Source organism: Rhinopithecus bieti, unplaced genomic scaffold (genome assembly GCF_001698545.2).
Source record: "Rhinopithecus bieti isolate Rb0 unplaced genomic scaffold, ASM169854v2 scaffold_19652, whole genome shotgun sequence".
Taxonomy (NCBI): Eukaryota; Metazoa; Chordata; class Mammalia; order Primates; family Cercopithecidae; genus Rhinopithecus; species Rhinopithecus bieti.
Window position 1 is genome coordinate 3468435 of NW_016809913.1, and position 21912 is coordinate 3490346.

The following is a 21912-nucleotide window of genomic DNA, read 5'->3' on the forward strand; positions in this document are numbered from 1 at the left end:
GAGATTTTCTTTTACAAATAAATTCTATCTTTGTCTTACATTCATGATTTCCTTCCACTTATCTCATGTCTTACAGCTGAAGGATTCAAGAAATGGTGTAGCACAAGCCAACCCTTGTCTCAGTTCTGAGATGAGTGGGGTAAAATGTGAAAGGAAAGAAAGAAATGAAAGGCACAGAGGTGGAACATCGTTTTGCTGAGCCCGTTCTCCTTTCATAAATCACACACAGGATCAAGGTGCTAATGTAAATGTTGAAATAAGCAAGTCTAGCAAGAACTGCTGCTTTGGCTTTTTATATCCAGAACTAAAAAAGAACTGAACCATGTAGTTATCATTTGAGGTTTACTAACTATACCAGCAATATTGCTTCCAAGCTGTGTTGCCTGGTGGTTTTCTTAGAAATGCTAAGTTGCTTGGGCAATGGTTTAAGGAGGGTATCTATACCTTAGTGATTTATTTTGGTAATTCCCACGCTTTTCAATACAAAAATCTGCTTTTCTAGAAAGAATTTATAGTGTCTGATATTCACCTAGGGACATACATTTTTAAAGCTATTACTTACAAAGCCAAGATATTGATTTAAATAATAAACAATTCTATTATTTATTTATTTAGAGACGGAGTTTCGCTCTTGTTGCCCAAGCTGGAGTGCAATGGCGCGATCTCGGCCTCCCAGGTTCAACCCATTCTCCTTCCTCAGCCTCCCGAGTAGCTGGGATTACAGGCGCATGCCAGCAAGCCCGGCTAATTTTTTTAAACAATTTTATTTTATTTTATTTTATTTTATTTTTTGAGACGGAGTCTCGCTCTGTCACCCAGGCTGGAATGCAGTGGCCGGATCTCAGCTCACTGCAAGCTCCGCCTCCCGGGTTCCCGCCATTCTCCTGCCTCAGCCTCCCGAGTAACTGGGACTACAGGCGCCCGCCACCTTGCCCGGCTAGATTTTTGTGTTTTTTTAGTACAGACGGGGTTTCACCGTGTTCTCCAGGATGGTCTCGATCTCCTGACCTCGTGGTCCGCCCGTCTCGGCCTCCCAAAGTGCTGGGATTACAGGCTTGAGCCACCGCGCCCGGCCTAAACAATTTTTAGTAGAAACGGGGTCTTACTACTAAATGTTAGCCAGGATGGTCTTGAACTCCTGACCTCAGGTGATCCGCTCGCCTGAGCCTCCTAAAGTGCTGGGATTACAGGCGTGAGCCACCGCGACCGGCTTTCAAAAATGTTTAATTGTAAAATAGCCTCCTTTGCTTTTTTTTGTTGTTCTTGGTGTTGGGAAGTCAGGACGTGGGATGGGAGCACAATGAAAATAGACAATATTCTGCAGAAAATGCATCTTGTGTCCCCTTTAGGCTTTGGTAGCCCACCTCTCGATACCCGGAGGCGCTTTTCCCGATCGCGGTCCAAGTTTAGCGGCGCGCGCGCACTTAGCCCCGCCTCTCGTCTAGCCCCGCCCCTCAACTCCTGTCCGCTAGAGTCGTCCGGCCCAAGACCAGGGGGGATTCTCGCTGCAATCCCACAATCGGCCACAGGGAGGGGACAGTGGCTGTAGAAGCCGAAGGGCCTTCCCCTACTGCGGAGGCGGCGGAAGCGGAAAAGGCGGGACCTAAGGAGCGCGTTACGACCGGACGCGTAGGTGATAGGGCTGGATCTGCGAACCTGAAATCGGGAGCTTCCTACTCGTGTTCGCTGTTTAGGAGCTCCCCACGGGGTTGTAGAGTTTGGACCTCATGGCAGAGATAATTCAGGAGCGCATAGAAGATCGGCTCCCGGAATTGGAACAGCTGGAGCGCATTGGACTGTTCAGTCATGCGGAGATTAAGTGAGAGAGGGTTGGGGAGAGGGAAGAGCTAAGGCGGCCTGAGGGGAGGTTGGGAGTGTGTGGCAGGGGCCAGGTGTGGGGACGCTCGACCTGTGTTTATTTTTCCTAACGTGGCGGATGCCCATTTCCCTTTTTCGGTGATGTCCAGAATTAATTTCTCATTCGTTGCAAGGTTATCCGTCCGTCTACTTACCCATCCGACATATTGACAAGCCTTTCATGGAGCCGGGTCTTAGGGTCGTAACGGTTATTAAACCCAGGATTCCTGCTCATTAGGAGCTAATTGGGCTGTATGTGCTGGGGGAGATAGACTAATTAAATATTTTGATAACAGTGTACTGTAAGGTGATTGCGGTAGCTTGTACTGCTCTAGGGCTGGGACCAGAGTGCAGCGGGAGTGAATAAGTAAGTTTCTAACTAGACTTGAAGGTGAGGACCGTTGAAATCAGTTTCATATGCTACTGCAGAGCCTAACCACAGCGCCTGGCACATAGTAGACATTCAGTTGCGTGTTAAAATTATGTTTAATAGTTTTTAATGGTTTCTGTGATTGTTGCTTTGTTTTGCAACGTCTGAATGTAGTAATGTGACTCAGAGCTTCAAAGTAAGCATTCGTTACTGAAACACAGAACATAGTAGTGTGGATGCTTAGAAAGTGCTCAGTAAATGTTATTGTTACCATTACTAAAGACACCTGTCTTACACATCTTGCATTAAATTCTACTGAAGTGTGCTTGTCATGTGTTCTCTCCTTAGCTAAGGACTCTGAATCTTCTCCCGTAAGTCCTTCGTAGTAATAACCTTTTAGGGCAGACACAATTTAGAGTTTTTAAAAAATTTGGCCGGGCGTGGTGGCTCAAGCCTGTAATCCTAGCACTTTGGGAGGCCGAGACGGGCGGATCACGAGGTCAGGAGATCGAGACCATCCTGGCTAACACGGTGAAACCCCGTCTCTACTAAAAAAAATACAAAAAACTAGCCGGGTGAGGTGGCGGGCGCCTGTAGTCCCAGCTGCTCGGGAGGCTGAGGCAGGAGAATGGCGTGAACCCAGGAGGCGGAGCTTGCAGTGAGCTGAGATCCGGCCACTGCACTCTAGCCTGGGTGACAGAGCGAGACTCCGTCTCCAAAAAAAAAAAAAAAAAAAAAAAAAAAAAAAAATTTACATGTTGAGAACTCAGAAATAAGAGGAATTTCAGAAAGAGATTTATTATTAAAATCAAAGTGACCTGAACTCGGTGTAAAAGAAGTCTTGATTAATACCAGCCGGGCGCGGTGGCTCGCGCCTGTAATTCCAGCGCTTTGGGAGGCCGAGGCGGGTGGATCACGTGAGATCAGGAGTTCGAGACCAGCCTGGCCAATGTGAAACCCCATCTCTACTAAAAATACAAAAATTAACCGAGCGTGGTGGCAGGCGCCTGTAGTCCCAGCTACTCAGGTGGCTAAGGCAGGAGAATCGCTTGAACCCAGGAGGCAGAGGGTGCAGTGAGCTGTGATCTTGCCACTGCACTCCAGTCTGGGTCGACAGAGTGAGGCACTGTCTCAAAAAAAAAAAAAAAAAAAAGAAAGAAGAAAAAAATACTGTGCATAAATGGTATAAAGTTCTTAATTATGTTTGCTTTGCTGGTGGGAATGTCATTGGTTTTGGGAGTTGATTAAGATGATTTTCCTGAAAGTTTAAAAATACATCCTGATACCCTTAAGAACACAAAAGTAATTGTGTAAGAGAATACTTTTTTTTTCTTTTTTTTTTGAGATGGAGTCTCGCTCTGTCACCAGGCTGGAGTGCAGTGGCACGATCTTGGCTTACTGCAACCTCCACCTCCCAGGTTCAAGCAATTTTCCTGCCTCAGTTTCCCGAGTAGCTGGGACTACAGGTGCGCACCACCACGCCCAGCAAATTTTTGTATTTTTAGTAGAGATGGCGTTTTACCATGTTGGCCAGGGTGGTCTCAATCTCTTAACCTCGTGATCTACCCGCCTTAGCCTCCCAAAGTGCTGGGATTCCAGGCATGAGCCACTGCGCCCGGCCAATGTATTTTCTTGTGAAGGATAACTCTAGGAATTTTGTATTTTGAAAAACGTGTTTTAAATATATTCAAAATAAAGTTAAACATTTAATTTTTGCAGTTTTCAAGTGAAGTTTAAATGGTTTTCTCCTCAGGGCTATCATTAAGAAGGCTTCTGATCTAGAGTACAAAATCCAGAGAAGAACCCTTTTCAAGGAAGACTTTATCAATTATGTTCAAGTAAGTGTGTAATTAATAATTTTTTTTTTTGATGAGATGGGGTCTCACTCTGTCACCCAGGTTGGAGTGCAGTGGTGTGAATGGTGTGATCTTTGCTCACTGCAACCTCTGCCTTCCAGGCTCAAGCAGTTCTCCTACCTCAGCCACCTGGGTAGCTGGGACCACAGGTGCATGCCACCTTGCCTGGCTAATTTTTTATACTTTTTGGTAGACACTGGGTTTTGCCATGTTGCCCAGGCTGGTCTGGAATTCCTGAACTCAAGGGATCCACGCCTTGGCCTCTCAAAGTGCTGGGCTTACAGGTGTGAACCACAATGCCCGGCCAATAATTAATAATTTTATTACTAATTTTTGAGGCAGGGTCTCACCTTTCACCCAGGCTGAAATCCAGTGGTCCCATCATGGCTCAGTGTAGCTTCCACGTCCTGGGCTGGAGCCATCCTCCCAACTCAGCCTCTGGAGTAGCTGGGACTACAGGTGTGTGACACTATGTCTGGCTGGTTTTTGTGTTTTTTGTAGAGACAGGGTTTTGGCATGTTTCCCACGCCCAAAATGCTGGGATTACAACTGTTTGTGAGCCACCGGGCCTAGTCTTTCTTTTGTTTTGTTTAGTTTTTGAGACAAAGTCTTGCTCTTTCGTCCAGGCTGGAGTGCAGTGGTGCGATCGTGGCTCACTGCAACCACCACCTCCCGGGTTCTAGTGGTTCTTAAGTCTCAGCCTCCCCAGTAGCTGGGATTACAGGCGTGTGGCACCTCGCCCAGCTACTTTTAGTAGAGACTGGGTTTTGCCATGTTGGCCAGTCTGGTCTTGAACTCCTGGCTTCAAGCAGTCCACCTGCATTGGCCTCCCAAAGTGAGTGCTATGATTACAGGTATGAGGCACCATGCCCGGCCCTAGCCTTACTTTAATCCCTTCACAAATTGATTGATTGGTTGATTAATTGAGATGGAGTCTCTCTGTGTCACCCAGGCTGGAGTGCAGTTGCGCAGTCTCTGCTCACTGCAACCTCTGCCTCCTGGCTTCAAGTGATTCTCCTGCCTCAGCCTCCCATCCCTTCACAAATTTAAAATCAGTTCTAGAATGATTAGCTTAACATCATTTTTTTTTTTTTTTTTTTTTTTTGAGATGGAGTTTCGCTCTTGTTGCCCAGGCTGGAGTGCAGTGGTGTGATCTCAACTCACTGCAACCTCTGCCTCCCGGGTTTAAGCAGTTCTGTGCCTCAACTTCCTGAGTAGCTAGGATTACAGGCGCCTGCCACCATGCCAGGCTAATTTTTGTATTTTTAGTAGAGACAGGGTTTCACCATCTTGGCCAGGCTGGTCTTGAACTCCTGATCTTGTGATCCACCCACCTCGGCCTCCCAAAGTGCTAGGATTACAGGTGGGAGCCACCGCTCCTGGCCAACATCAATTTTTAAAAAAATTTTTAGGCTGGGCGCGGTGGCTCACACCTGTAATCCCAACACTTTGGGAGACCACGGAAGGCAGATCACTTGAGGTCAGAAGTTCAAGACCAGCCTGACCAACATGGTGAAACCCTGTCTCTACTAAATACAAAAATTAGCCGGACATGGTGGCGGGTGCCTATAATCCTGGCTACTCAGGAGACTGAGGCAAGAGAATCACTTGAACTCGGGAGGTGGAGGTTGCAGGAGCCAAGATCACGCCNTCGCTCTTGTTGCCCAGGCTGGAGTGCAGTGGTGTGATCTCAACTCACTGCAACCTCTGCCTCCCGGGTTTAAGCAGTTCTGTGCCTCAACTTCCTGAGTAGCTAGGATTACAGGCGCCTGCCACCATGCCAGGCTAATTTTGTATTTTAGTAGAGACAGGGTTTCACCATCTTGACCAGGCTGGTCTTGAACTCCTGATCTTGTGATCCACCCACCTCGGCCTCCCAAAGTGCTAGGATTACAGGTGGGAGCCACCGCTCCTGGCCAACATCAATTTTAAAAAAATTTTAGGCTGGGCGCGGTGGCTCACACCTGTAATCCCAACACTTTGGGAGACCACGGAAGGCAGATCACTTGAGGTCAGAAGTTCAAGACCAGCCTGACCAACATGGTGAAACCCTGTCTCTACTAAATACAAAATTAGCCGGACATGGTGGCGGGTGCCTATAATCCTGGCTACTCAGGAGACTGAGGCAAGAGAATCACTTGAACTCGGGAGGTGGAGGTTGCAGGAGCCAAGATCACGCCATTGCACTCCAACCTGGGCAACATAGTGAGACTCCGTCTTAAAAAAAAAAAAATTATTTTTTTCTAAAATTCCAGAAAGGTGCATTAGATAGATATTTCTGAACAGGAGTAACATTGGGAATAACATTACTCCACTAAGACTTTAGTCCTTGCCAAACTGAACTTACTTTTCCCTCTCTTTCTCTCTTTTCATTTTCTTTTTTTTTTTTTCTACTGGGTTTGTAGATCAGAGATTGTCAGAGACATAGTGTGTATCAGGACTTCAGCAAGAGATTTGCCTCTTGGTGAGCAAGATAGAGGAGAGTGAATTTGATGATTGTAGAGAATTGAAAAGTTACTACTTGTTTATCCGTTGTCTGTCCACTTGGAAAGAGGTGTGCTGCAAGATTTTTTCATTTTGTAAATGCATGGAAGGTTTGAATAAAGATAAATCATGTCAGATCAATTTTCCAATGGGGGAGAATAGCTAATATGTTGGATGATGAAATCAGGATTCAGAAAGAACCAATAACAAGATGAAATGTTTGTAAGACTAGAAGTTTTTGGTGGGCACAGTGGCTTATGCTGTAATCCCAGCACTTTGGGAGACTGAGGTGGGCAGATCACCTGAGGTCAGGAGTTCGAGATCAGCCTGGCCAACATGGGGAAACCCCGTCTCTGCTAAAAAGCAAAAATTACCTGGGTATGGTGGTGGGCGCCTGTAATCCTAGCTACTCAGGAGGCTGAGGCAGGAGAAACGCTTGAACCCAGGAGGTGGAGTTTGCAGTGAGCCAAGATTGTGCCATTGCACTCTCAGCCTGGGCGACAAGAGTGAAATTCCATCTCAAAAAAAAAAAAAAAAGACTAGAAGTTTTGAGCTTAGATTTCAAAAGACAGCTGAACAAATGATATATGAACCTTGACTAAGCTATTGTTTCTGGAAGAGGTCCTATGAGTAGATTGCTCACTCAAAATGAGTCAAGACCATATTATGTCAAAAATATAATTTGTTTTTTTTCAAGTAATACACACACTCTTGCCCAGGCTGGAGTGCAATGGTGCAAGCATCACTCATTGCAGCCTCGAGCTTCTAGGCTCAGGTGATCCTCCTGCCTCAGCCTCCCAAGTGGATAGGACTACAGGCCTGTGCCAGATGGCTGGCTAATTTTCTTATGTTTTGTAGAGATAGGGTCTCTTTATGTTGCCCAGGCTGGTCTTGAACTCCTGGGCTCAAGTGATCCTCCTGCCTTGACCTACCAGAGTGTTGGGATTACAGGCTTGAGCCAGTGTGCCCAGCCAAAAGATTTCTTAAAGCTAAATGAGACTGTGAAAGCACAAACCATAGGAGAAAAGATCGATTGATTTGTGTTCAAAATACAAATTTCCGGAGGGGCGTGGCGGCTCACTGTAAGACAGGCAGATCGCTTGAACTGAGGAGTTCAAGACCAGCCTAGGCAACATGGCAAACCCCATCTCTACAAAAAAATGCAGAAATTAGCTAGGCATGGTGGTGCACGCCTGTAGTCCTAGCTACTCTGGAGGTTGAGGTGGGAGGATCAGTTGAACCTGGGAGGTGGAAGGTGTAGCGAGCCATGATGGTGCCATTGCACTTCAGTCTGGGTGATAGAGACCCTGTCTCAAAAAAAAAAAAAGAAAATTTTCTATGCAAAAAAGACATGACAAATAATGTGAAAATACAAGCCACAAAATGTGAGAAAATATTTGCAACACAGAATTGGAACTACATATACGCATGTATAAAGAACTGTAAATCGAGAAGAAAATGACAACTGAAAAGAAAAATGGCCAAATCATGTGAACGTGAAAGTCGCAAAGGGGAAACATCACTTGTAGTTAAACTTATGAAAAGATGTCAGCCTCATCAGCAATTATTTAAATAAAGATTAAAACCAGGTGTAGGGCCCGGGCACGGTAGCTCACGCCTGTAATCCTAGCGCTTTGGGAGGCTGAGGCAGGTGGATTACTTGAGGTTGGGAGTTGGAGATCAGCCTGGTCAACATGGTGGAACCCCATCTCTATTAAAAATACAAAAATTAGCCAGGCATAGTAGCACATGCCTATAATCCCAGCTACTGGGGAGGCTGAGGCCGGAAAATTGCTTGAACCTGGGAGGCAGAGGTTGCAGTAAGCCTAGATTTTGCCACTGCACTCCAGCCTGGGCAATAGAGCGAGACTCCGTCTCAAAAACAAACAAACAAACAAACAAACAAACAAAAAAAAACAGGACTGCTTTATAGTCCTGCTTTTTAGGACTGCTTTATATTCATCATAAGAGCAAATCTTTTTTTGTTTTGTTTTGAGATGGAGTCTTGCTCTGTCACCCAGGCTGAAGTGCAGTGGTATAATCTTGGCTCACTGCAACCTCCACCTCCTGAGTGTTTGTTTTTTTGTCTCAAACAAACAAAAAACAACGAACAACTTATGGGTTGATAGATGTAGCATGATACCGTTTATGTAAAATTTAAAAGCATTCAAGACATCATTATAATAATAAAGTTCAAAATCATGTTTGGGAATGATGACAAAAGTCTAGATAATTCCTGCCTCTGGAGAGGGAGAAGAGTAGAATCAGAGATGGGTACATAGGTGGCTTCATTTTTATACTGTTTTATTTCTAAAAAAGATTTGAAGCAAATGTAGTGCAATGTAGGTTTTGATGTAGCTGTATTGTAGCTGCATGGGGTGTTTTATAAGCTTGAAATATTTCATGGAATCATTTTTAAGTGAAGCATATAATTATAAGCTTGATAATTATTTTGTTTAAGTTTTATAGCTAAGTGAATTTTAAGTGAATTCTAGACATTTATTGTAAATTATACTTATGTGATAGCACATTATTTTTTATTTTATATTCTTGAGTTTTGTTTTATGACTAACTAAATTTCCAGTATCTAAAAGGTTTTAGATTTTCTAGCTTTTAATTTTTTTGTATGTTTTTCTTTCGTAGTATGAAATTAATCTTTTGGAGCTGATCCAGAGAAGAAGAACAGTAAGTAGAGGATTTTCTAGAAATTGGAAAAAAATACAGAACTAAGCAGTATGACTGATGGTATAGTTAGGACTTGTGTTTGGGAGACAGTGTTGATAAAACTGTGTGGTGACATGCCTGTAATGGATATTTGTAATTATTTGTTTGCTTCATCAGTACCATTCAGTGGTCAAGTAGGAATGCTGTTTTGGACAAATGTGATTAAGCTGAGGCTTTGTTTTTTATGTCCCCCTTTAGCGCATTGGATATTCATTTAAGAAGGATGAGATTGAGAATTCTATTGTACACCGGGTACAAGGTGTTTTCCAGCGTGCCTCAGCAAAATGGAAAGTAAGTGATCAGGCCATCCTTAATTTTATGAGATGTGAAGATAAGTATTATTAGGAATTCAACTGCAGTTTTCTATTTTTATCTTGGGTATCTTTATTCTTATTCTAATGATGGTATCATTGCTCAAAACATTTTTTGAGCCACTTAGCAAACCAGTAAGAAAATTGATCTTATTACCTTATAGTTATTCTGTGAGGACAGTGCTGAAAATAGCGTATTTGATACATTACTAAGGATTGGAAATTTGGGAGATATTTGTATATATCTGTGAGTATACTGAAGACTTAGAGCCTGAAGATAAATGGTAATGTAGGGGCAATACCTCAGAAACTTGATTTTTTTTCTTTTCTTTTTTTTTTTTTTGAGATAAGGTCTCACTGTGTTGCCCAGGCTAGGGTACGGTGGAGTGATCTCAGTTCACTGCAACCTCTGCCTCCCAGGCTCAAACGATTCTCCCACCTCAGCCTCCCCAGTAGCTGGGATCACAGGCGCATGCCACCATGCCTGGCTAATTTTTGTATTTTTGGTAGACACAGGGTTTCGTCATGTTGCTCAGGCTGGTTTTGAACTTCTGGGCTCAAGTGATCTGCCCACCTCAGCCTCCCAAAGTGCTGGGATTACAGGACTCTTTGGGATTGGATATGTTATATGAGAAGTATTTTGGAATGACAAATTTTATATTGCTACCCCAGATTGAGATCCTTTAAGAACTGCATTAAACAAATTGGATAGATAACAAAGTTTTTTTGGGGCATTGTGAGTGGGAGTTCGGGGAAAGATTGAATTATCATAGTTAAGAGATCTGAGGCTTTTGTGAGGGAAAGCCAGATAGGATGAGAGGTGATTGAATTTTCTGAAATCTGCTTTTTTTTTTTTTGGGATGCAATCTTACTCTGTCGCCCAGGCTAGAGTTCAGTGGTGTGATCTTGGCTCACTACAACCTCTGCCTCCCAGGTTGAAGTAATTCTCCTGTCTCAGCCTCCCCAATACCTGGGACTACAGGCACAAGCCACCACGCCTGGCTAATTTTTGTATTTTTAGTAGTCAGGGTTTCGCCATCTTGTCCAGGCTGGTCTCGAACTCCTGACCTCAGGTGATCCATCTGCTTCAGCCTCCAAAAGTGCTAGGATTACAGGCCTGAGCCATTGTGCCTGGCTTTTTTTTTTTTTTTTTTTTGAGGTGGAGTCTTGCTCTGTCACCCAGGCTGGAGTGCAGTGGCACTATCTCGGCAGCTCACTGTAACCTTCACCTCCTAGGTTCAAGTGATTCTTCTGCCTCAGCCTCCCTAGTAGCTGGGATTACAGGCACATACCACCATACTTGACTAATTTTTTTTTTTTTTTTTTTTTGAGGTGGAGCCTCCTTCTGTTGCCCAGGCTGGAGTGCAGTGGCATGATCTCGGCCTCCCGGGTTCGAGCGATTCTCGTGTCTCAGCTTCCCGAGTAGCTGGGATTACAGGGGTCTGCACCACACCCGGCTAATTTTTTTGTATTTTTAGTAGAGACGGGGTTTCACCATATTGGCTAGGCTGGTTTTGAATTCCTGACCTCAAGTGATCCACCTGCCTTGGCCTCCTAATAATCTTTGTAATTTTGTTGAGGTGGGGTTTCACCATGTTGGCCAGGCTGGTTTCTATCTCCTGACCTCAAGTGATCCTCCCACTTTGGCCTCACAAAGTGTTGGGATTACAGGCGTGAGCCACCGCACCCAACCTGAAATCTGCTTGTTTTTAGCAAAGCTAATTAATGCGAAGATGTATTATATGTAAAGGTCAAATTCGCGCAGCTTACTACATTGCTTTTCTTGCAGGATGATGTTCAACTTTGGCTCTCCTATGTGGTTTTTTGTAAGAAGTGGGTGAGTAAAGCCATGCATGTCTTGCTTCCTCTGGCCATATTTTTGTTAATCTGCCCTTTAAGCTTCATGTCAGAGGTTTTTCCTGAAGTGTAGGGTTAATAAATGAAAAAAGAACCCAAGGAGGCGGAACATCAATATAACATTGGATATCTAAATGACTCTTAATAGTTTCCAAGTCAGTTGAAAAGAATATAATTTTTACGTGTATTTGTTCAATACAGCTGATGTTTAAAAAAAAGATATTTAAAGTGTTTAGTGGTTTAATTGAGGTAGAAAATTATGAGGGTCTGTGTTCGTTTATATGTCCCTAGCAATAGCATGTCATGCTTCATTGGATTTTACACCACGCAAGACTCAAATAGACGACATTTGCTACCAGTTTACTCAGAAATATAGCAGGATAGCCTTAGGTATGTTTCTTCTGCAGAATGCTCTTAGCAGAATGCAGGTAGCCTCTGGTTCCTAAGGTGACTGTTCAGGTATGAGGAGATGAGATCATATCAGTGGGTAGGGGATCCACTCTGGCTTAGAAGCCCCATGGATGGGCGTGGCTTCTACAGATCCTAGAAGGGTCATGCTCAATTTTAAGAGTCACATGTTACAGTTGGTAAAGTTAGGGTGCACATTACTTAGCGAGTAAGAGCAATGATTTATCTGTGCAGTAAGTAGAAATATTTTCCTTTTTTACAGGCTACTAAAACTCAACTTAGCAAGGTATTCTCTGCCATGTTGGCGATTCATTCCAACAAGCCAGGTATGGTGAAATCTTTGTCAATTTTTCTGCATTTTATTTAGACTCAAGCCATTTTGGATTTTATTTCACTTGATAAATCTAAGAGATTATTTTGAGGACTTGAGCTTAAGGCAGTTGGTCTCAGCAGTTTTTGTTACTGACATAGCTGCCTCATAGTTCACCCCTGCCTATTATAAACTAGTTACTGCCCTAGGTATTGTATCTGCAGGCAAGAAGGACTGTATTTCTTTTTTTTTTTTGAGACGGAGTCTCGCTCTGTCACCCAGGCAGGAGGGCAGTGGCGCAATCTCGGCTCACTGTAACCTCCGCCTCCTGGGTTCAAGCAGTTCTCCTGCCTCAGCCTCCTGAGTAGCTGAGATTACAGGCGTCTGCCACCACGCCCAGCTAATTTTTGTATTTTTAGCAGAGATGGGGTTTCACTATGGTGGTCAGGCTGGTCTTGAACCCCTGACCTCGTGATCCACCCAGCTCGGCCTCCCAAAGTGCTGGGATTACAGGTGTGAGCCACCATGCCCGTCCAGACTGTATTTCTTTTTAGGTGATGGCAAAATAAACTTTTGAGTCCTTTGAGGGACATTTTATTTGGAGGCAGTCAAATCTGAGGAATTTTAGAAGCTTAAAGGGGAAAATATCAATATAAATTTTAGAAGAGTGCTGGTACAGAGTAGACTCATGTTTTGTAAAATAAATATTTCTCTTGTGAATAATGTATAAATGGTCTAGTTGATAGTGGAGAGGCCTCAGTACCTATTCTCAGGGTATTAGGCTTAATCAGACATCTTACACCACGCAAGACTCGAATAGACGACATTTGCTACCAGTTTACTCAGAAATATAGCAGGATAGCCTTAGGTATGTTTCTTCTGCAGAATGCTCTTAGCAGAATGCAGGTAGCCTCTGGTTCCTAAGGTGACTGTTCAGGTATGAGGAGATGAGATCATATCAGTGGGTAGGGGATCCACTCTGGCTTAGAAGCCCCATGGATGGGCGTGGCTTCTACAGATCCTAGAAGGGTCATGCTTAATTTTAAGAGTCACATGTTCAAGAAAGTTCAAAGGAATTTCTTGCCACCATTGCTGACCCTCCTATTCCAAGTGTGGTTACCAGCCAGGCGTCATTTTTAACAAAAGCAATATTGCTTGTTAAGATAGCTGACCTTTGTTAAGTTTCTAGGGAAATAGCTAGAATGTTAACTCAGGGTTAATTTCCCATATAGAAGGATAAAGGATTTTAAAGAAAATTACGAATTAGAATTTATTCTGTTTTTTATTTTTTCGAGACAGAGTCCTGCCTCTGTTGCCCAGGCTTCAGTGCAGTGGTACTATCTCAGCTCTCTGAAACCTCTGTCTCCTGGGTTCAAGTGATTCTCATGCCTCAGCCTCCTAAGTAGTTGGGATTACAGATGTGCACCACCACGCCTGGTTAATTTTTGTATTTTAGTACAGATGGGGTTTTGCCATGTTGGCTAGACTGGTCTCAAACTCCTGACATCAAACGATCTGCTCACCTCAGCCTCCCAAAGTGCTGGGATTACAGGAGTAAGCCATTGTTCCTGGCCCTAGAATTTCTCTAAATATTGAAAAAAGAGCAAAAAATAATTCATTCGTTATAAGATAAGCAGTTTTTTCTGGCCTTTTTTTTTTGAGATGGAGTCTTTCTCTGTCGCCCAGGCTGGGGTGCAGTGGTGCGACCTCAGCTCACTGCAGCGTCCACCTCCCAGGTTAAAGTGACTCTTCTGCCTCAGCCTCCCTAATAGCTGGGACTGCAGGAGGGTGCCACCACATCTGGCTAATTTTTTGTATTTTTTAGTAGAAACGAGGATTCATCATGTTGGCCGGGCTGGTCTCAAACTCCTGACCTCAAGTGATCTGTCTGCCTCGGCCTCCCAAAGTGCTGGGATTACAGGTGTAAGCCTCTGTGCCTGGCCTTTTTCTGGCATTTTACTACCTTTAAAATTTGTATGTGGGCCAGGCACAGTGGCTCATGTCTATAATCCCAGCACTTTGGGAAGCCGAGGCAGGCAGATCATTTGAGATCAGGAGTTTGAGACCAGCCTGGGCAACGTGGTGAAAACCTGTCTCTACAAAAACTACAAAATTTAGCTGGGCGTGATGGCGTGTGCCCGTGGTCCCAGCTACTTGAGGGGCTAAGGTGGGATCCTGGGAGGTAGAGACTGCAGTGAGCTGTGTTTGTGCCACTGCAGCCTGAGCAACAGAGCGAGACCCTGTCTCAAAAAAAAAAAAAAAAAAAATTGTATGTGACTTACAATAATGTCCTTTGATCTGATGAAATATAGTAACAGACACTTAGGTACTCATCCTCTAAATTAACATTTGTTATCATTTACTTATTTGCTTCAGAGTACTGTTTCTAATTTTAGATAATGTAACCAAGCTTTGCAGTTAGAAACAGTCTGTGGGAACTGCATCCCCTTTTGTTAATGGTTTTTAAAAAAAATTGTTTGAGTAGGCTGAGTGCGGTGGCTCATGCCTGTAATCCCAGCACTTTGGGAGGTCAGGTGGGGCGGATCACAAGGTCAGGAGATCGAGACCATCCTGGCGAACATGGGGAAACCCTGTCTCTACTAAAAATACAAAAAAGAATTGGCCGGGCATGGTGGTGGGCGCCTGTAGTCCCAGCTACTCAGAAGGCTGAGGCAGGAGAATGGCATGAACCTGGGAAGCGAGGCTTGTAGTGAGTCAAGATCGCACCACTGCACTCCAGCTGGGTGACAGAGTGAGACTCCATCTCAAAGAAAAGAAAAAATGTGTGAGTATTAAAATTGGATCATTTGGTTCTTTTCTTGTCTGACTTGATTAATTTATTGAAATGAAATCTGATGTTTTTTCACTTACAGCTTTGTGGATTATGGCAGCCAAATGGGAAATGGAAGATCGATTGTCTTCAGAAAGCGCAAGGCAACTCTTTCTTCGGGCACTGCGCTTTCATCCAGAGTGTGCAAAACTTTATAAAGAAGTAAGTGTGTGCACATAGGATGAGATGGTGATGTCTCAGTTTGGTCCTCTGGAGACATATATTGTTTTTTTTTAACTGGATTCAAGCAATTCTTATACCTCAGCCTCCTGAGTAGCTGAGATTACAGGTGCCCGCTACCATACCTGGCTATTTTTTGTATTTTTAGTAGTGATGGGGTTTTGCCTTGTTGGCCAGGCTGGTCATACATATATCATACATATATATATATATATTTTTTTTTTTTTGAGACAGAGTCTCGCTCTGTCACCCAGACTGGAGGGCAGGGGCACAATCTTGGCCCACTGCAAGCTCTGCCTCCCAGGTTCACGCCATTCTCCTGCCTCAGCCTCCCGAGTAGCTGGGACTACAGGTGCCCGCCACCACGCCCAGCTAATTTTTTGTATTTTTTAGTAGAGATGGGGTTTCACCATGTTTGCCAGGATGGTCTCAATCTCCTCACCTCGTGATCTGCCTGCCTTGGCTTCCCAAAGTGCTGGGATTACAGGCGTGAGCCACTGTTCCTGGCCCGTGTATTCTTTATTAAATAAAAAAGGCTTCAATTTATGGAGGCTAGGAATAAGTGTGGAGGTGTGGGTAAGGAAAAACCTCTTTTTTTTTTTCTGGAGACGGAGTTTCGCTCTGTTGCCCCGGCTGGAGTGCAGTGGCCCAGTCTTGGCTTATTGCAACCTCTACCTCCTGGGTTCAAGCGATTCTCCTGCCTCAGCCTCCCAAGTAGCTGGGATCACAGAGGCCCCTCATCACATCCGGCTATTTTTTGTATTTTTAGTAGAGATGGGGTTTTGCCCTGTTGGGCAGGCTAGTCTCGAACTACTGACCTCAGGTGATCCGCCCACCTCAGCCTCCCAAAGTGGTGGGATTACAGGCGTGAGCCACCATGCCCGGCCAGGGAAAACATCTTTTATTTTTTGGCCAGTGGTAGGTGTTGACACTGCAGCTTCTAAGTTAGTTGAGAGGTTAGAACCCCCATCTCCTTCCTGTGGTTGGAAGGAATAGGGAACTAGACTCTAACATTTTTTTAGTTGGGAGCCGGATTTAGCCTCTTTATACTTTTGTTTTTATTTTTTTTCTTTTTCCCCTTGTTCCCTTGGTTCTCCGAAGAAGCCCTCTTCTGGCTTCTTTGCCTTGTCTTCCTCTTTTCTCCACGTTCTTTCTGTCTCTTTTCTTGAGATAGATAACTGGCACTACTTCCTTTCTCTCTTCGGGGTCTTACTCCCTTATGGACGGTGCCCTAGAACATTTGAGGGCCAAGCTTTAGATGAAAATCCCAAATAATAGAAAGGATGTATTGGAAGCTGCACTGTTTGAGTCATTTGTCAGGATAAAAGAGAAACTGCTATTTAATTATTATTTTTTTTTTGAGACGGAGTCTCACTCTGTCACTCAGGCAGGAGTTCAATGGTGTGTTCTTGGCTCACTGCAACCTCCGCCTTCCGGGGTTCAAACTATTCTCCTGCTTCAGCCCCTGAAGTAGCTGGGATTGTAGGTGTGCGCCACCATGCCCCACTAATTTTTGTATTTTTAGTAGAGATGGGGTTTCACAATGTTGGGCAGGCTGGTCTCAAACTCCTGACCTCAAGTGATCCGCCCACCTTGGCCTCCCAAAGTGTCTGGATTACAGGCATGCCCAGCCTGCAATTTAATTCTTAAATGAAAATTAAGGCTGGATGTGGTGGCTCATGCCTTTAATCCCAGCACTTTGGGAGGCTGAGGCAGGAGGATCACTTGAGGTCAGTTGTTTGAGGGCAGGCAGCAACATAGCAAGACCCTGTCTCTCCAAAAAATAAAAATAAAAAAATTATCTGAGTGTGATAGGACGTGCCTCTAATCCTAGCTACTCAGGAGGCTGAGGCAAGGGGATCACTTGAGCACAGGAATTTGTGGCCGAAATGAACTGTGATCACCAGCGCGCTCCAGCCTGGGTGACAGAGCAAGACCCTGTCTCAAAAAAATTTAAAAAAGCGTCTCCAAAGATTTTCAGTTTATTTCCCTTCTGTAGTACTTTAGGATGGAGCTGATGCATGCAGAAAAACTGAGGAAAGAGAAGGAAGAATTTGAAAAAGCCAGTATGGATGTGGTAAGGTTCTAATTATTTTATTCTCACTTGCTAACAATGTATAGCGTTTTGAGCCTACTTCGGAGTAAGAGAAAATATTTGGAATATATATATATATTTTTTGAGACGGAGTCTCGCTCTGTCGCCCAGGCTGGAGTTGCAGCGGCCGGATCTCAGCTCACTGCAAGCTCCGCCTCCCGGGTTTACGCCATTCTCCTGCCTCAGCCTCCCGAGTAGCTGGGACTACAGGCGCCCGCCACCACGCCCAGCTAGTTTTTTTGTATTTTTTTTAGTAGAGACGGGGTTTCACCGTGTTAGCCAGGATGGTCTCCATCTCCTGACCTCGTGATCCACTCGTCTGGGCCTCCCAAAGTTCTGGGATTACAGGCTTGAGCCACCGCGCCGGCCTATATTTTTCTTTTCTTTTCTTTTTTTTTTTTTTTTTTGAGACGAAGTCTTGTTCTGCCACACAGGCTGGAGTGCAGTGGCACCACCTCGGCTCACTGCAAGCTCTGCCTCCCGGTTCAAGCTTTAATGTTTAATGTTGTTAATTTTGAAACTTCCAGATGAGTTAGTGTTAATTATAAGTGGACTTAGGAAAGTGAAGCTTTATGCTATAAAAATAGATATTTGGACTAATTAATGTGGTCCTCAAAATTGTTACTTACAGAATAGCGAAATGCTATTCTTTAACACTGTATGATCTCATAAAGTGATACATTAATGGATTCAAGGAGCTTGAGAAAGGTTGTGAAATGTGTGGTTCCTGGCCTTCTTTCTTTCCCTTTGTATATAATTTTTTTATGTGACAGAATAATTAAAAGATTTAGAATGTTAGAGCTGAGAAGAAACTTTGCTATTGTCTGTTATTGTGGTTTCCAGCTTAGAACTTTTTTCTCAGATGGAGTCTTGCTCTTGTTGCCCAGGGTGGAGTGCAATGGCACGATCTTGGCTCACTGCAACCTCCGCCTCCTGGGTTCAAGTGATTCTCTTGCCTTAGCCTCCTGAGTAGCTGGGATTACAGTCGCCCGCCACCACGCCTGGCTAATTTTTGTATTCTTAGTAGAGATGGGGTTTCACCACGTTGGCCAGGCTGGTCTTGAACTCCTGACCTCAAGTGATCCACCCGCCTCAACTTCCTAAAGTGCTGGGATTATAGGCGCGAGCCACTGCGCCAGGCCAGGACTTTTTTATTCAAATAAAATGTTATACAGAAGCGCAAATAAGACATGTAAAATCTGACCTGTTTTGGTCCAAGTGGAGAGTGAGGCCTTAAGCTGTGTGATCTTGCCACCACTCTTGGAGCCTGAGAGAACACAGTTGGAAGATCAGTGATCTTGTTCAAGCTGCACACTTTACAAGTGAGGGAACTGGCCTGGAGAGAGAGACATGATTTGCCATTGGTCATATGGCACAGATAATCTAGGATTGTTAATTTCCATCCTAGTGCTTTTCCTCCTTGTACTACCTGTTAAGTTACGTTTGATATAACACTCTTTAGGAGCATCCTGATTATTCTGAAGAAATCCTTAAGGGCGAGTTGGCACGGATCGTCTACAAAAATTCTGTAAGCATAATTAAAGGTAGGTATCTTTTGAACATTGTTTTTGGTAGGAAAGTGAAACATTCTTTTCCTAATGAAGATCTTTACCTAGTTTTGAAATTTTCCAGTAGAATGTATATAAAACTCTGTAGGAATAGTGTCCTGTTTCTTTCAGAAAATACTTATTTTTCCTAGGCTATAATTGAACATTTCAGTAACTTATTTACTTATTTTTTGAGATGGAGTCTCGATTTGTTGCCCAGGCTGGAGTGCAGTGGGGCAATCTTGGCTCACCACAGCCTCCGCCTCCTGGGTTCAAGTGATTCTCCTGCCTCAGCCTCCCAAGTAGCTGGGACTATAGGCACACACCACCCTGCCTGGCTAATTTTTGTATTTTTAGTAGAGACGTGGTTTCCCTATGTTGGCCAGGCTGGTCTCATATTCCTGACCTGGTGATCTGCTCCCCTTGGCCTCTCAAAGTGCTGGGATTACAGGCGTGAGTCACCACGCCCGGCATAAGTCTCTTTTTTAAATTTATATTCTACTCCTATTTTTTTTCCTTAAATTTCAATAGGTTTGGGCCAGGTGCAGTGGCTCATGCCTGTAATCCCAGCACTTTGGGAGGTCGAGGCAGGTGGATCACCTGAGGTCAGGAGTTCGTGACCAGCCTGGCCAACAAGGTGAAACTCCGTTTCTACTAAAAATACAAAAATTAGCTGGGTGTGGTGGTGGGTGCCTATAATCCCAGCTACTTGGGAGGCTGAGGCAGGAGAGTCGCTTGAACCTGGGAGGTGGAGGTTGCAGTGACTGAGCTGAGAGAGCAACAGAGCGAGACTTCATCTCACAAAATAAAATGTCAGTAGGTTTTTGGGGAACAGGTTTAGTGGTGGTTTTTGAGATTTTGGTGCACCCATTAGCAAGCAGTGTACGCTGTACCCAGTGTGTAGTCATTTATCCTTCCATTTATTTTTTTTTGAGATAGGGTCTCACTCTGTTACCCACGCAGGTGTGCAGTGGTACAATCATGGCTCACTGTAGCCTCGACTTCATGGGCTCAGACAATTCTCCCACTTCAGCCTCCTGAGTAGCTGGGCATGGACCTCTATGTCTGGCTAATTTTTGTGCTTTTAGTAGACATGAGGTTTCACCATGTTGTCCAGGCTAGTCTTGAACTCCTGAGCTCAAGTGATCTTCCTGCCTTGGCCTCCCAAAGTGATGGCATTACTGGCGTGAGCCATTGCACCCAGCCTCAGTAAGTTCTCATGGAGTAATTAAATAATGTGGGGAGTTGAAAATTAGTTCTTTTTTTATGAATACCTCAAAGATATTAACAATATATTGAACAATACTTCAAAGATATTAACAAAGATATTAACAAACCCTGAGGTGAGGGGACTATGGGATGACTTTTGTCCTATTTTGTTCTATTTCTCATTTAAAAAAACAAAAAGATTAACTCCAGTACGTGAGGAGAATGCTACTTTTAAAGTAAAGTGACTTTTATTGGCAATAAACTTCTCCTTCCTTGCTTTTTAAATTTAGGTGCAGAATTTCATGTGTCACTGCTTTCAGTTGCACAGCTATTTGACTTTGCCAAAGATCTACAAAAAGAGATTTATGATGAGTAAGTAACATTAGTAGAAAGGTGAATATATCTATTTCTGATCTTGAGATTAAGGGTTTGAGGTTGGATATTTAGTAGAAGAGAAAGAAGATACCACACTGAATCCCTGAAATAAAAGCTAATATTAGCCAGGTGCAGTGGCTCACACCTGTAATCCCAGCACTTTGGGAGGCTGAGGTGGGTGGATCACTAGAGGTCAGGAGTTCGAGACCAGCCTGAACAACATGGTGAAACCCTGTCACTACTAAAAATACAGAATTAGCTGGGTGTGGTGGTACATGCCTGTAATCCCAGCTACTTGGGAGGCTGAGTCAGGTGAGACTCGCTTGAACCTGGGAGGTGGAGGTTGCAGTGAGCCAAGATCCCACAATTGCACTCCAGCCTGGGCGACGAGTGAAATTCCATCTCAAAAACAAACAAACAAACAAAAAAACCCTAATATCATACTATGTTAAAAAAATTTTTTCCTGGCCCAGTGTGGTAGCTCACACTTTGGGATCCCAGAACTTTGGGAGACCAAGGCAAGTGGATCACTTCAGCTCAGGAGTTTGAGAGCAGCCTGGGCAACATAGTGAAACCCTGTCTCTACAAAAATAAGCTAGGTATGGTGGTGCATTCTTGTAGTCTTAGCTACTCTGGAGGCTGAGGTGGGAAGATCACCTGAGTCTGGGAGGTTGAGGCTGGAGTGAGCTGTGATCCTGCCACTGCACTCCTGTCTGGGTCACAGAATGAGACCGTGTCTCAGAAAAAAAGTATCTTCCTGATTAAGTTCTTTGATTCACTTATTGGGGGAAATAGTTTATTCAATAAAAAAAAATCTAAAGCTTATATAAAATTGTAAATTCTGTTTTCTTGGCATTTATCCATAAAATGAGAGTTATATGTTTATAGTTGAGTGCTGGTAATTCTTTTTATTTCTTTATTATATTTTTATTTATTTACATTTTTAATTATAGAGATGAGGTCTCACTGTGTTGCCCAGGTTGGTCTTGAACTCCTGAGCTCAAGTGATCCTCCTGCCTTAGCCTCCCAAAGTGCAAGGATTACAGATGTGAGCCATTACACATGGCTGGTAATTTTATTCTTTAATGTCTGATTATATGGTTTAACAATTATTTGTAAGCTTTGGCAACATGGTGAGACCCTGTTTTTACCAAAAATAACAATACAATTAGCTGGGTGTGGTGTTGTGTGCCTGTAGTCCCAGCTACTTGCAGGACTGAGGTGGGAGGATCCCTTGAGCCTGTGAGGTTGAGGCTGCCATGAGCTGTTGTTGCATCACTGCACCCCAGCCTGGGTGACAGAGTGAGACCATTAAATTTTTTTTTTTTTTTTTTTGAGACGGAGTCTCGCTCGGTCGCTCAGGCTGGAGTGCGGTGGCCGGATCCCGGCTCACTGCAAGCTCCGCCTCCTGGGTTTATGCCATTCTCCTGCCTCAGCCTCCCGAGTAGCTGGGACTACAGGTGCCTGCCACCTCGCCCGGCTAGTTTTTTTTTTTTTTT

General features: G+C 44.1%; 1 protein-coding gene across 1 annotated transcript in view; it reads left to right on the forward strand.

Moving 5' to 3' along the window:
* The first annotated feature begins 1564 nt into the window (after window positions 1-1564).
* Window positions 1565-21912, forward strand: part of UTP6 (UTP6 small subunit processome component) — a 41618-nt gene continuing 21270 nt past the window's right edge. Inside the window, exons 1-10 of the mRNA XM_017890935.1 lie at window positions 1565-1819; window positions 3981-4065; window positions 9211-9252; window positions 9490-9582; window positions 11392-11439; window positions 12130-12193; window positions 15051-15169; window positions 17187-17264; window positions 18745-18826; window positions 20329-20410. Of these exons, the coding sequence (XP_017746424.1) occupies window positions 1728-1819; window positions 3981-4065; window positions 9211-9252; window positions 9490-9582; window positions 11392-11439; window positions 12130-12193; window positions 15051-15169; window positions 17187-17264; window positions 18745-18826; window positions 20329-20410 (785 nt within the window). The 5' untranslated portion in view covers window positions 1565-1727. The remainder of the gene's footprint in view (window positions 1820-3980; window positions 4066-9210; window positions 9253-9489; window positions 9583-11391; window positions 11440-12129; window positions 12194-15050; window positions 15170-17186; window positions 17265-18744; window positions 18827-20328; window positions 20411-21912) is intronic.